Source organism: Acanthochromis polyacanthus, chromosome 9 (assembly GCF_021347895.1).
Source record: "Acanthochromis polyacanthus isolate Apoly-LR-REF ecotype Palm Island chromosome 9, KAUST_Apoly_ChrSc, whole genome shotgun sequence".
Classification (NCBI taxonomy): Eukaryota; Metazoa; Chordata; class Actinopteri; family Pomacentridae; genus Acanthochromis; species Acanthochromis polyacanthus.
Genome location: NC_067121.1, coordinates 27,706,654 through 27,720,190, shown reverse-complemented (window position 1 = coordinate 27,720,190; position 13,537 = coordinate 27,706,654). Strand labels below are relative to the sequence as shown.

General features: G+C 43.5%; 1 protein-coding gene across 2 annotated transcripts; it reads right to left on the bottom strand.

Moving 5' to 3' along the window:
• Positions 1-3,454: 3,454 nt before the first annotated feature.
• LOC110967138 (RNA-binding protein MEX3B-like) lies at positions 3,455-12,403 on the bottom strand. 2 transcript variants are annotated; one of them, XM_022216648.2, is made up of 4 exons: positions 11,725-12,403; positions 10,623-11,196; positions 8,424-8,671; positions 3,455-8,293 (listed from the first exon to the last, which is right to left on the bottom strand). In XM_022216648.2, exons 2-4 carry the CDS (start codon positions 11,131-11,133, stop codon positions 7,070-7,072), a joined length of 1,983 nt encoding a protein of 660 aa, XP_022072340.2. In that variant the 5' UTR covers positions 11,134-11,196; positions 11,725-12,403; the 3' UTR covers positions 3,455-7,069. The 2 variants fall into 2 exon arrangements, with proteins under 2 accessions (XP_022072340.2, XP_022072339.2); XM_022216647.2 differs by having other exon boundaries at positions 10,623-11,199; positions 11,725-12,402.
• Between the last annotated feature and the right edge of the window lie 1,134 nt (positions 12,404-13,537).

Here is a 13,537-nt window from a genome sequence, read left to right as displayed (position 1 = left end):
CTATGGTATTTTTTGATATTTTGGACGACATACTAAACTACGGGGGCTGCACAGTGGACTAGTGGTTATCACTTTTGCCTTGCAGCAAGAAGATTCCTGGTTCGAATCCCAGGATGGGCCTGGGATCTTTCTGTATGGAGTTTGCATGTTCTCCCTGTGCATGCGTGGGTTTTCTCCGGGTACTCCGGCTTCCTCCCACAGTCCAAAAATATGCTGAGGTTAATTGATTATTCTAAATTGCCCGTAGGTGTGAATGTGAGTGTGATTGTTTGTCTGTATATGTGGCCCTGCGACAGACTGGCGAACTGTGCAGGGTTTCCCCTGCCTTCCACCGAGTCAGCTGGGATAGGCTCCAGCACCCCCTGCGACCCTAATGAGGATAAAGCGGTCTATAGATAATGGACGACATACTAAACTATGACGTTTTTTGATATTTTGGACGACATACTAAACTATGACATTTTTAAAAATATTTTGGACGACATACTAAACTATGACGTTTTTTGATATTTTGGACGACATACTAAACTATGACGTTTTTTGATATTTTGGACGACATACTCAACTATGACATTTTTTAAAATATTTTGGATGACATCTTAAACTATGACGTTTTTTTCATATTTTGGACGACATGCTAAACTATGATATATTTGCCACTTTAGAGCAGGGAAAACCTACAGTACACGGCCGTGAGCTGGGTTCGAACCTGAGGCTGGGATACAGTCTTGTTTATGAGTCACATTCACATCCAGTTGAGCTACCTGGGTGCGCTGTTCAACTTACTGGACGACACACAAAACTGATATGTTTTTTTCATATTCTGTACAACATGCTCAACTGCGATGCTTTTGTCATATTTTGAACAACATACTAAACTATGACTTTTTTTAAATAGTTTGGACGACATACTAAACTATGAGTTTTCTTTGACATTGTTGACGACATACTAAACTATGACATTTTTAAAAATATTTTCGACAACATATTAAACTATGACATTTTTTCATATTTTGGACGACATGCAAAACCATGACGTTTTTTGATATTTTGGACGACATACTAAGCTATAATATTTCTTTGATATTTTGGACGATATACGTTTTTTGATATTTTGGATGACACACTAAACTATGACATTTTTAAAAATATTTTGGACGACATATTAAACTATGACTTTTTTGATATTTTCGATGACATACTAAACTATGATTTTTTAAAAAATATTTTGGACGACAGACTAAACTATGACATTTTTTGATATTTTCGATGACATACTAAACTAAGACGTTTTTTCATATTTTGGACGACAGACAAATAATAATGACGTTTTTTCATATTTTGGACGACAGACAAATAATAATGACGTTTTTTCATATTTTGGACGACATACTAAACTATGACATTTTTTCATATTTTGGACGACATGCAAAACCATGACGTTTTTTTGATATTTTGGACGACATACTAAGCTATAATATTTCTTTGATATTTTGGACGATATACGTTTTTTGATATTTTGGACGACACACTAAACTATGACATTTTTAAAAATATTTTGGACGACATATTAAACTATGACTTTTTTGATATTTTCGATGACTTACTAAACTATAATTTTTTAAAAAATATTTTGGACGACAGACTAAACTATGACATTTTTTGATATTTTGGACGACATACTAAACTATAACGTTTCTTTGATATTTTGGACGACATAGCAAACTATGATATATTTGCCACTTTAGAGCAGCTAAAACCTACAGTAAAGGGCCATGTGCTGGGTTCGAACCTGAGGCTGGGATACAGTCTTGTTTATGAGTCACATTCACATCCAGCTGAGCTACCTGGGCGCCCTGTTCAACTGACTGGACGACACACTAAACTGATATGTTTTTTTTTTTTTCATATTCTGTACAACATGCTCAACTACAATGTTTTTGTCATATTTTGGACAACATGCTAAACTATGACTTTTTTAAATAGTTTGGATGACATACTAAACTATGAGTTTTCTTTGACATTGTTGACGACACACTAAACTATGACATTTTTTAAAATATTTTGGACGACATACTAAACTATGATTTTTTAAAAATATTTTGGACAACATACTAAACTAAGACGTTTTTTGATATTCAGGACAACATACTAAACTATGACTTTTTTCTTATGTTGGACAACATACTAAACCATGACATTTTGGATGATCTAGTAAACTATGATATATTTGCCACTTTAGAGCAGGGAAAACCTACAGTTAAAGGGCCATGTGCTGGCTTCGAACCTGAGGCTGGGATACAGTCTTGTTTATAAGTCACATTCACATCCAGTTGAGCTACCTGGGCGCCCCGTTCAACTTACTGGACGACACACAAAACTGAGACTTTTTTTTCATATTCTGTACAACATGCTCAACTACGATGTTTTTGTCATATTTTCGATGACATACTAAACTTTTACTTTTTTGTCATATTTTGAACAACATACTAAACTATGACTTTTTTTTAAATAGTTTGGACGGCATACTAAACTATGAGTTTTCTTTGACATTGTTGACGACACACTAAACTATGACATTTTTAAAAATATTTTTGAGGACATACTAAACTATGACTTTTTTGATATTTTGGATGACATACTAATCTATGACTTTTTTTTTTTGATATTTTGGATGACATGCTAAACTATGATTTTTTTAAAAATATTTTGGACGACATGCTAAACTGTGACTTTTTTTTGATATTTTGGACGACATGCTAAACTGTGACTTTTTAAAATATGTTTGATGACATACTAAACTATGACTTTTTTTTTTGACAATGTATTGGACCCTCTGGAGGGCCGGTTTTGGCCCACTTGCCGCATGTTTGACACCCCTGGTGTGCAGTTTGTTTTGGGAGTGGTACTACTTTAACAATTCTGTTTCAGTTCTTCAATGAATCTGCCATTTACTAAATGTAAATGTCAGAAAATTACAGCCGTCAATTTCCTAAATCCCACATTAAGATCTTCAACTAGTTTTCATAAATTTGAACAAACATTCCAAAATCCCCAATCATCCAGCCTGTTAAGACAAAGAGAACGAGCCATTTCCCACATTTGAGAAGTTTTATTTGAAAAAGATTGTAGTCGATCATTTAAAAAAAAAAAGTCCCTTTTTTGTCAGAATAGTAATTGCTTTGGCTCTAGTTCAGCTTCTAAAATATCAGAAATCAGTGAAAAATATTCTTCATAACATCCTTTTTGTCTGATCAACAGCCTGTAAGCCATGAGATGTTTCAGTCACAGAGAGGATTTTCTTTTGGCAACCAAACACATTTCTTCTAGTGTCACAAAACATCATTTTACAGCGTGGCTTTCAAACACACCTGATCCTTCCAGTTTGTCCTGCAGGTGTGTCTCTACTGCCACCATGTGGTTCTATTCTACCAATAAAGACACAAGACACCAGTTCTTATTTAACAGTAAAAAAATGAAACCAAAAACAAGACTTTATTAAAGAAGCATAAAAAATAAAACTCTTGATACATTTCTCATAACCGTCAAGTCAGCTCAAATTATACGATTATACAATTTTTTCCCGGCTCACGGTTAAAAGGTCCATAAACTTTCAAATAAAATATATTTCAATTTTAAAATTTCTTCAATAATTTTCTCATTTTGTTATAAATTGCCTATATGTAGTACACAGGAAATAAAGAAAATAAAAAATGGAAAATAAAAATAAATTTGAAGTAATAAAAAGGGTCACATTATTGTCTGGGATATTTAGGTAAGCAAATAAATTGTAAAAAATAAAACGTGTAAAAAGTTTTTTTTTCTTTTTTATCTTAAAAATTATTAGCTAATGCCAGGTGGCTTGAAGACATGCAGATGGTTAACTTACAAATAATGATACATGTTCTTTAGAAACTACACTTATCTTCAATTAAGTCGTTTGCTTTTGAAAAACAAGATCCCGATGATTGTATCCAGGGTATATACACACACACAGGTTAGGCCTGAAACCTACGTTTGCTGACGTTTTACATTTTGGTTCTGCATACAAAGAGATTTAAAGCAAAAATAGGAGAGCGGAGGCTTGAGGGGGCGTCTGTCGCCCCTTTACTGACGTGGCTCTCTTCATCCCCCCCCTCTAATCACAAAAAAAAAAAAAGGTCAGAGGTCACTGGCTAGCATGCCTCAGGAAACCCTGTTTTCAAACCTTTAGGAAGGAAATGGGGGAGGGGGGGTTGACTTAAAAAAAAAAAAAATCAGCAGTCGATCTGAAAAAATTTGTACCTTTTTTAACAATTAAACTACTGTACATGAACCCTAACACTCTCTCAATGGCCAGGAAACACCCCGGTGCAGCACCAGGATTTACATTAGAACCGTCTGGCAAACACAACATAATTTTTTTTTTTTTATTGTTTAACAACGTGGGACAAGTTGAAAGAAGTAGGGCTTTAAGGTTGGTCTCACACAAACACTCATCACCGATCTGTTCATTCAGACACATTCGCAGCCCTGCATCTGTTCCGAGTGTGCACGAAGGGGGAAAAAAAAAAAGCGACGTTTGACATCAGAGCCCGACGAAAAGGATGGGTCTCCAGTTTCAACACGGAGGGAGGCGAGAATGAGAACAGCGTTGTCGGGTCTGCAGTGCACTGGAGCAGGTAGTCTGAGAACTAAACGGCCTCCCTGCCTCCCGCCAACAGCCGGGGGTTTGTTCATGTTTTCAGTAGGAAGCTGCACCAAAAGCACCTAGTCTTCACAAAGACTACCAGTTCAGCTTCCGGCCAGGTTTTTCTCTCGCAAAACTGTCGAGTCGGTGCCCTGCTGCGCTCAACCAGGACAGCCGCTCATCGGATACCTCAGGGGAGGGAAAGGGGGAGGGAAAGGGGGAGGGAAAGGGGGGGGGGGGGTCGTCGTCACCCAAGTAGCAAACGAACACAGTGAAGAAGTTTAACAATAAACTGGCTGGAGCACCAAAGCACAGCAGCAGCAGCGACTGCCCAGTTACCCACTCATTAGAGTCACCCGTGATAACAAAAACAACCCCACAACAAACCCGTCCTGATCTGTGAGAACCTCCACTGTGATCTGAATGTGATGACTGTGTAGGGTGCAATTAGAGAAAAAAAACAAAACACGCAAAACATTCTGCAGCTGCTGGGATTTGAACACAACAAGTGTCTGGAAGCCCTGGATGACCTAGCAACTAGCTGCCATAAAGGATAAGTTGATTCTTCCTACTGTGTGAGCCTGAAAACGTGATCGTGTGTCTGTGCAGTCAGAGGAAGCCCTTGAGAATTAGGTGTGGCGTTTTTTCGTCATGGCTTGTCTCGTTCTAGGGCCACCGTCACACCGCCCCCAATCATACGTAGAGTTTTAACACTAGAAGAGGCAGCTACTGCAAACTCACACAGACTTTTTAAAGAAAAACAACAAAGCACAAACACAAAACAAGATGTAACCGCCTCCTTGGAGTTACTTGATAATGCTATGAAACACAGGACGAATCTCAACGCAACCGTTGTCTGAGATAGTGCCGTACAGCTTCGCCGCGACAAACAGGTGGAAGACCGAACCGAACAAAAACAGTAAGAGCTGCGTCTTTTTTTCCTTTTCTTTCTTTTAGAGGGGCCGGGGGTTTACAGTGCATGGGAGGAGGGGAAATAAAAGGTTCAATCAAGCCCCTCGTTATTAGTTCATGTGTGAGGAGCAGCAGTCTCCTTATTGGACAAAAACATTCTCGTGTGACATCAGAAAAGCCCTATCTTATCCTAGAGTTCAAAATACGTCTGGTAGCCACACACTTGACAGTCAAGAGTCAATAACTAGTAGAAAACGCTAAAAGAAGCGGATCTAAGTGTAACAGACACGGGAAAACGTCTCGTGTGTGGATGGATCGAAGCGTCATCGCCTCGCTTTAAGACTATGAGAGTGAAGGGACAGAAACCAGAAACCTTCTCATGGTGGTGATGAAGAACAGCATGAGTGGGCATTATTCTCTCTCTCACACACACACACACACACACACACACACACACAATCACACACAAGAAAGAGAGAGATAGATGTAAAGGGATTGTCAGGCAGCCCAAACATACAAACGTACAGAGACACATTCCCTCAGAATCACTAACGGTACGTTTCTCACCTATCAAAGGAGAATTCATGTGAATCAGTGCAACCGCCACATTCTGAAATGTGGGTCAGACTCATCCAATTTCATCCAACATATTACGGAATCGAAGAATTCAGAGATGTCTATTAATAGCAATCATTTGGCTTACTTAGTCATGGCTAAATTTTATGTGGCAACGAGAAACATCCTTAAGAGGTCCCTTGGGTGTATTGTTCTGCTAGGTGCCTGACAACATGCCGACCTTTTTTTAACAAAAATAAAACAACGTTCCGAGCTTACAGAAAAAAAGAGGAACCTTGTTGCTTCGTGTCACAACCGACAGCATGAGTGAGAGCAAGAGAAAAGGTTTTTGTTTTTTTTTGTTGGGAACGGGTCGCGTCCCAATCAAGGACATTAAAATTAGGAGTAGAAAAGTGCAGGCCTCGTTGACAGCTTCATCGAAAAATATCTGTTAAGTACAAAAGTGTCAAAAGGAAAGGCTGTGAGAGAGAAAGCAGGCAGAAATCTGAAGAAGCCAGAATGAAGAATGTCGAGACGGACCGGCAGCCAGCAGAGCGGGCTGGTCCGGGTCAAAATGAAGGCCTGAAGAGAGATAAGACACTAGTTTCCTTCCATAAGTTCACCACCGAGAGACTGTCTGAGCCCCAACTGTCTGCAGATCAGTTCAATTAACTTTGCTCTGAAAATAAGTCATTGTCATTATTATTATTATTATTGTTATTATTAATCTTGACAGTTATCAGCAATAAATCAACATCCTTATAGTATCATCATCTCTATTAATGCATTTATTATGGTCCATCATGTGTGTGAAGGTTATTAGTGTGAATCCTTCCATTGCCTCCGCCACAGCTGGTGCCCCACTCCGGTACCCTTCCAATCCCCACCCTCCCAATTATTTACCCCCCACCGCCACCCCAGTTGCCCAGGGCATTAAGAGAAGATGCGGATGCACTGTGTGGTTGGAGTGTGGCAGACGGGGCACTCTGGCTCAGCTGACTGGCAGATTTGCCCGGCGCACTCCATGCAGAACAGGTTGTGGCCACAAGGCACCAGGGCTGCTGTCACCTCACTCTCAAAACACACAAAGCAGTCCCTGTTGACGCCGGGGCTGACGCCAACCATACCTGCAACCCCGGGACCGGAGCCGCTTTTCAGTCGGCTCAGCATCCCAGAGCTGAGGCCCACGCCGCTGCTGCCTCCCTCCGAGTCGGTGGGCGAGCCGCCGGGCAGGGAGGAGGCCGAGCAGGAGGAGTAGCCGGTCGACGAGCCGCCGGAGCTGGAGCTGGACGCCCCGGAGAAGGAGCCGCCTCCCGCGCTGCCGGACTGCAGCCATGAGAGAGTGCTGAGGGGGTCGCTCTGGGCACGACGGGCCAGTGGATGATCCAGAGGGCCCACACCCGTGTCCTGAGGCAGAGTTGGAGACAATCGTGGAGTGATGGCGCCGCCGCTGAGGCCACTGCTGTTGCGGCGTAGAGGCTGCTGCTGCTGCTGGGAGGAGCCGGCCGTCTTGTTGCCTGTTCCACCGTTGACGAAAGGTGCCCAGATGTTGGAAGCACTGAACTCAAAGCCCAGTTCATCTGAGGAAGGCAGTCCTGGGGTGGAGTCGCCCCCAAAAGTGAATCCTCCTCCAGCACTGCTGGAGCCTGTGCTAAAAGGGCTAGTGGGGCTGCCGCCCTCGTTGGCCTTTCGGGCGGCGCTGAAGTTGTCTGAGCTCATGCTGCCGTTGTGCGTGTGATAGGCGACTGATGAGGACATCTTCCGGCTGGACGAGTGGTGCATGGACATGGGGATAGAAGGAGGTGGGGAGGGTGGGGGAGGAGGAGGTGCCGAGTGGTGGCTTGCAGCCCTGGACCACAGAGACGCCCCCAGCCCTCCGCTCAGGGAGCCGAGGCCTTCTAGACTGACATCGGTGCCGTTGGTGTGGAAGTCATTGTCTCCCTGCAGGTCTACAAAGGTTCCAGTTCGCAGGGTGATGTGGGTCTCGATCTCCTCTCTCGCTCTGTCCACGTTCTCTGGCATCCCGGTCACCTCGAACACCGGGTCTTTCTCTCGACTGGGTGTCACGATGTAGGTGTGAGTCTGCTGCTGGATGCGTTTGATAGTTGCTCCCTTTGGTCCAACAACTAAACCAACTACTCTGTAGGGAACTCTCACCTGGATCAATGACAACAGAGGATGCTTTAGGGCAGAAGTTCTACAGATATTATCCAAATACCCAACAATTCCCCTGTTAACTGAGCATAACATAAACACATCATGACTAAGCCAGGGGCAGTGTGTGTACCTGTATGGTGGTCTGTCCTGGCAGGTGTGGTGGTCCAGGCAGAGATCCTCCTCCTCCTCCTCCAGGCCCCCCAGCTTTGCAACGGGATGCCCGGATCATAGAGAAATGCTCCGCTGCAGATACAATTTCACGCTTGGCCATCTCCACGTCCTCCCTGCGCCCGGTCACGATGAAGACCGGATCCTCACCTCTGACTGGAGTCTTTATGTAGGTGTTAGTTTTGGCACGCAAGGCCTTGATCTTACAACCTGGAACATTCAGAAGCACATAAACATCAGTTTAATACACACATTTACTAATAACACAGACACAGTAAGTATAATCGTGTACACAAACATGCAATCCAGTAAAAGCTGGTAAACCAATCCTGTAATGGATCCTACTTTTATTAAAGTTGCAAAGAACAGTTTTTTTTGTTCAGACTGAGATGTTGATCTAATTACAGAGGTAGTCTGTAGTGTTTTTAAATATATAATATGAACCGAGTGAATGAAATAAAGCAATAGTATCAAAAACCTTTAAAATCCCCACAAAGTTTCAACAAAAACTGGCAAAGTAATCATTTCCATTATATGGGGTCTTATTGCATTGATTTAAATTACAGTAAAAGTGCATCTCTGTTATATTCGCAACCAAGCAGCCGTCTTTGAATACAGAGATTAATAATGAATTATATTTTTGGTTCTTACGTGTTTCACTGGGTAATGAAACCACAAAAATAAACATTCAGTGATCATCAGCACATAAGTTGGTTTGTCTTGGTTTTTACCCCATTTACAAGTCCATATGGTGTTTTTAATATCTTAGTAGAGCTTTTTTTTTTTTAAACTTGAAACTACAATATACCAATGATAGTCTCAAAATCATGGATTGAGACTTGGGTTTCATACATAACAAAAGAAACCAATCCTGTCAGCTTGCAGGGTGGGGCTTTCTCTAACATATTACAATATTATTAATATTATATACATTTCCAGTTTGAAAACTGCTACGTAGAGTAATTTTAAAGTGGTTGAGCAGATTTATAGGCACTCCGGTGTGCATGAGGTGGAGCGGGTGGGGAGAGGGACTTGTATATCTGCTCATTTTTAAAGGAAGCAACAGTGTAGAGTTACATCCACGTCTTGTTTTATGGCAGAAGTGGATTATTTTTATGCAAAAAAATCTCTAAATATGTAGTTTTGATACCTTGGGATGAGTTTTAGGGGGTTCATTTATGCAAATTCAATACCAACTGATCATTTTATTAAATTAACACCTAAGTGCTGTTAATGGCAGCAAGCATGCGGGATGTGCATGAAAACATGTAGCGCTCAGACATGAGGTGAAGGGCTGCTGCTGCCTGCATCAGTTTGCGCTCTGCTCCTTTAAATGCGGACGCTTCATTCCCGGCGACCAATAGGACGCACAGAGCGTGATGTCATTCTGGGAAGCAGAAAGCATGGCTTTTTCAAACAAAGAGAACAATGCCGTAGCGCTACCGCGACTGCGACGGGAAAACCAAACCCACAACATGGGTATATTCCCAGTGCGGGATGTGTGCCGATGAAAACAAGGAGGGAAAAAAAGATCTCGTAAGCGGAGCGCGGCGGCTCGGAGGCGATCAGCAGCAGCAGCATCGGCAGACAGAGCTGGGTGCAGGGCGTAACACCGCCCAGTCCCGTGTTTGTGCGCCTGCTGCCCCGTTTCAGCCTAAAATCTGCTCAGCAAAGCCAATAATAAACCGCAATAAACACAAATACGAGCTAGAGGCGTGAGATCTGCGTACAGGGCTGCCACTAAGCATCCACGATGTATAAAATCCACACATTTGGCCGTATTTTCTTTGTTTGGTGCAGGCTGCTAGACATGTCCAGACTCCCGACAATCTGCCGCTTTGTCTGACCCTCTCCCACCCCTCCCCCTCCCTCCTACTCATCAACCACACTCCCTCTCACTCAGTCTGTCAAGGCATTGTCTAAATACTGAGAAAAATGGCCACGTTATTGCAGAAGGTGTGTTATTTTTAAATTGAGTATCCGCATTATGCTGCCATTAAAAGAGCCGAACTGCAAAGCGGGCCAGAGCACCGAGGCTGGGAGAGTTAAAGTTCAGAGATCCCCTCCTCACACCAGGCAGTCACCCAAACAAAGAACCAGCAGGCTGTATGCTGCCTAAACAAGCCGTCCACAAACACCTCATATTTCTGCATGCTCTCACCTTGTCTGCCCACTATCTCGGCCACATGTTCGGAGCTGGGCACAGGCACACATTCGGTCATGTTGACACTTCTTTTCCTGCTGCAGAGGACGGAGCTTTGTTCCCCGTGGAGCATGGAGTGCGAGCCGGCCATGTGGTACCCGCCTGAGCCGTAGTACTCCGGGGATGGAGAGCAGGACGTCGGCGAGTCCCGCGACCCGCTGGGATGCTCCAGCATCTGTAGATCCACGTAGCCCCCTCCACCCACGCCGTTGCAGCTCTCGGAGCCCGGACCCTGGTTCCCATCCAGGGTGTCGACCAGCCCGCTGCCTCCGGAGCCGCCGCCGCCCCCACAATCCACCTTCTCCAGGGCCATGAGTGACAGCTGGTCCAGGGCGAAGCGCAGCGCCTCTTGGTGGTCTTCTTCCCGGGACTCCTGGTCTGTCTCTCGGGGCAGACCGACCCCGTTGTGCTGGCTGCTGATCACCACGTCGTGCTCCATAATCTCGGGGTGGAATAAAGGGCTAGGCATAGTCTCTCCGTGGATCTCACATCAGATCACGGATGCCTGTTTTATTGGGAGTGAGCTCACCCTCTGCTGAAAGAAAAACAAAAAAATCAAGTGTTTATTTTTGTTTAAACACACAAAACACGCGTGTAGGTGATCACCATGGAGCCAGGGACCTCTCACAAACAGCAGCATGCAGTAACAGTGTTGATCTGAGCGCCTTGCTTTGTCTGTTGTTGCTTCTTGTCTGACAACATCCAGGAGGCGGATTGTTTTGTCGGGATAAAGCATGTCGGTCTTAACACAGCCCAACAAAGTGTTTCCCAGCGCGGATACCATGAACCACAGCTGCGCTAACTTCAGCAGTTTGTGTTTCTACAGATCGAATTTAAAAATGCAGAAAAAAGGAGGAATATGAGCTGTTGTTAGCTTCAACAAGCAAGCTAACAGGCTAGCTCCACACAGTCGGCACTCAGTCACGTTGTCGACCCCTTTGTTTGGGAGCACCGCGGTTAGCCGCTTAGCTCCGCTCTGACAGTCGAACTTGTTCTCGTTCTTAAAGGCAGCCGCGTTGTTTTTCTAAATTAAACAAGTGCACAAACCGCATGAACTCACTTTGGCTGGCCTTTTGTCGACGAGCTCCTCTTCTTCGCGTGTCGTCCAGTTGTTGAGGCAGAAGCAGCCGGGAGGAGGAGAGCTGAGCTGTGCGGCGCTACCAGCTAGCGGGATGGCTAACTAGCAAGCTAAATGGGGGGCGTAGGAGAAAAACCGTTTAAAAGCGAAAAGAGGGCACCGTTGTTTTTTCCCTTGCCGGAGAGTCAAAGCATATCCACGGGAGTGTCACTGGCTCCTCATACTGCGTGTCGCCGTGGAGACCGCGGCTGAAATCCAAGGTTAGCGGTTACCTTTTAGTTAAAAAAAAAACAGTGATTCTGGGCTCCGTGCTGCTGCCTGACCCCGGTCGGTCCGCCGCCTTTGTCTCGCCAGGCGCACGCCACTCCGTCTCCCGCACACGGCACTGACGTCACCCGCGACACAACAATGGGTTCAAAGGCCACATGCAGCAAGAGGAGAGCATCCTGCTACTGTCACTGCCATTGTGTCTGTCTGTCTGTCAGTCTGCACGACACTGGGTCATATTCCTCTTTAATGCAGCTTTTTGTTAACGCACTCATACATGTATTAAAAAAAGGAAAGAAGGAGAAAAAAATGTGGCCATGGTTGGGTGTGTTCATCATGGCTACCAATGAGGTGTTTGGGGTGGTCCAACAGCAACACTGGAGGATGCTCATGCACTGTCTGGGTGGGTGCATTTGTTTGTTTTTGTAGGTTATTAAAAATTCACACTGAAATAAGTCGGAATGGGAGCAATAAATCTGTCCTAAAACAGTTTAAACCACGTGTTTGTGCATCACTAAATGAGGATTTCCCTCCTAAAATGATCATTTTAGTGACAAATCTGTGTGTAGACCCAGACACAAAGAGGGGATTCGGTACTATAAAATGCAACTTTGAGAAGCCACCTCGTCATGTACCAATAAATCAGAGAAATCATTCAAAAGATAGGTTTGCATTGCATGTTAAATCCTTCTTGAAACAATCCTCACACGCCCATATGTACATTTAATGTGTTTTTAGATCACTGAATAAGGAATCCCCCTCCTAAAATGATTCATTTTACCACCAAATGTATGTGCATCCTTGCAGATTTTAAGTGAAAGAATCCAGACACAAAGAGGGAAAGCAGCTTATCATGTAGCACTAATTAAAATAAATCATTTAACACTCAGGTTTTCCCTTCTTGAAACAATACACACACCCATATGTATATTTAAAATGTTTTTAGATCCCTGCATAAGGAATCCCCTCCTTCAGTACCAAGTTACATCAGTGGAGCCTTGCAGATTTACAAACCTGACACAAAGAAGGAATTTAGCAATATGCATTCTAATTTTGAAAGAAAACCTATTTCGTTTCACTGCTGAAGTCTCATTTTAGCTTCAGCTGAGAGAGGATTAGACATTTTGAACCCCCAACATTTTGAAAATCGAAACAGCGTCCTACCAACAGCAGCTGGCCTCATCAACAAAGCCAGAGACCCCCAGTGACGCCACCTCTCTCCCCCCACCCTCCACCGCTGACAGTGACTCAATGCCTTACATTAACGCACGGCTTTTTAAATAGGATTAATATCCTTTGCACGTCTCAAGTTGCTTACACCATATACTGTGTAATTTTGCACATTCTCAAGCGAGTAATTCCTGCATGCTATAAAGAAAGATTTCTGTTTCTTTTTATCATTATAATCCCTTGAATTTGCTGCAATTGCTGTTTCTTGGCTTGAAACAGTCTGTTACCCTTGCTTTTAAAAAAATCTTTGTATCCTTCTTTAGAAAAAATAATTGTTTTTCACTAAAACACCTCACCA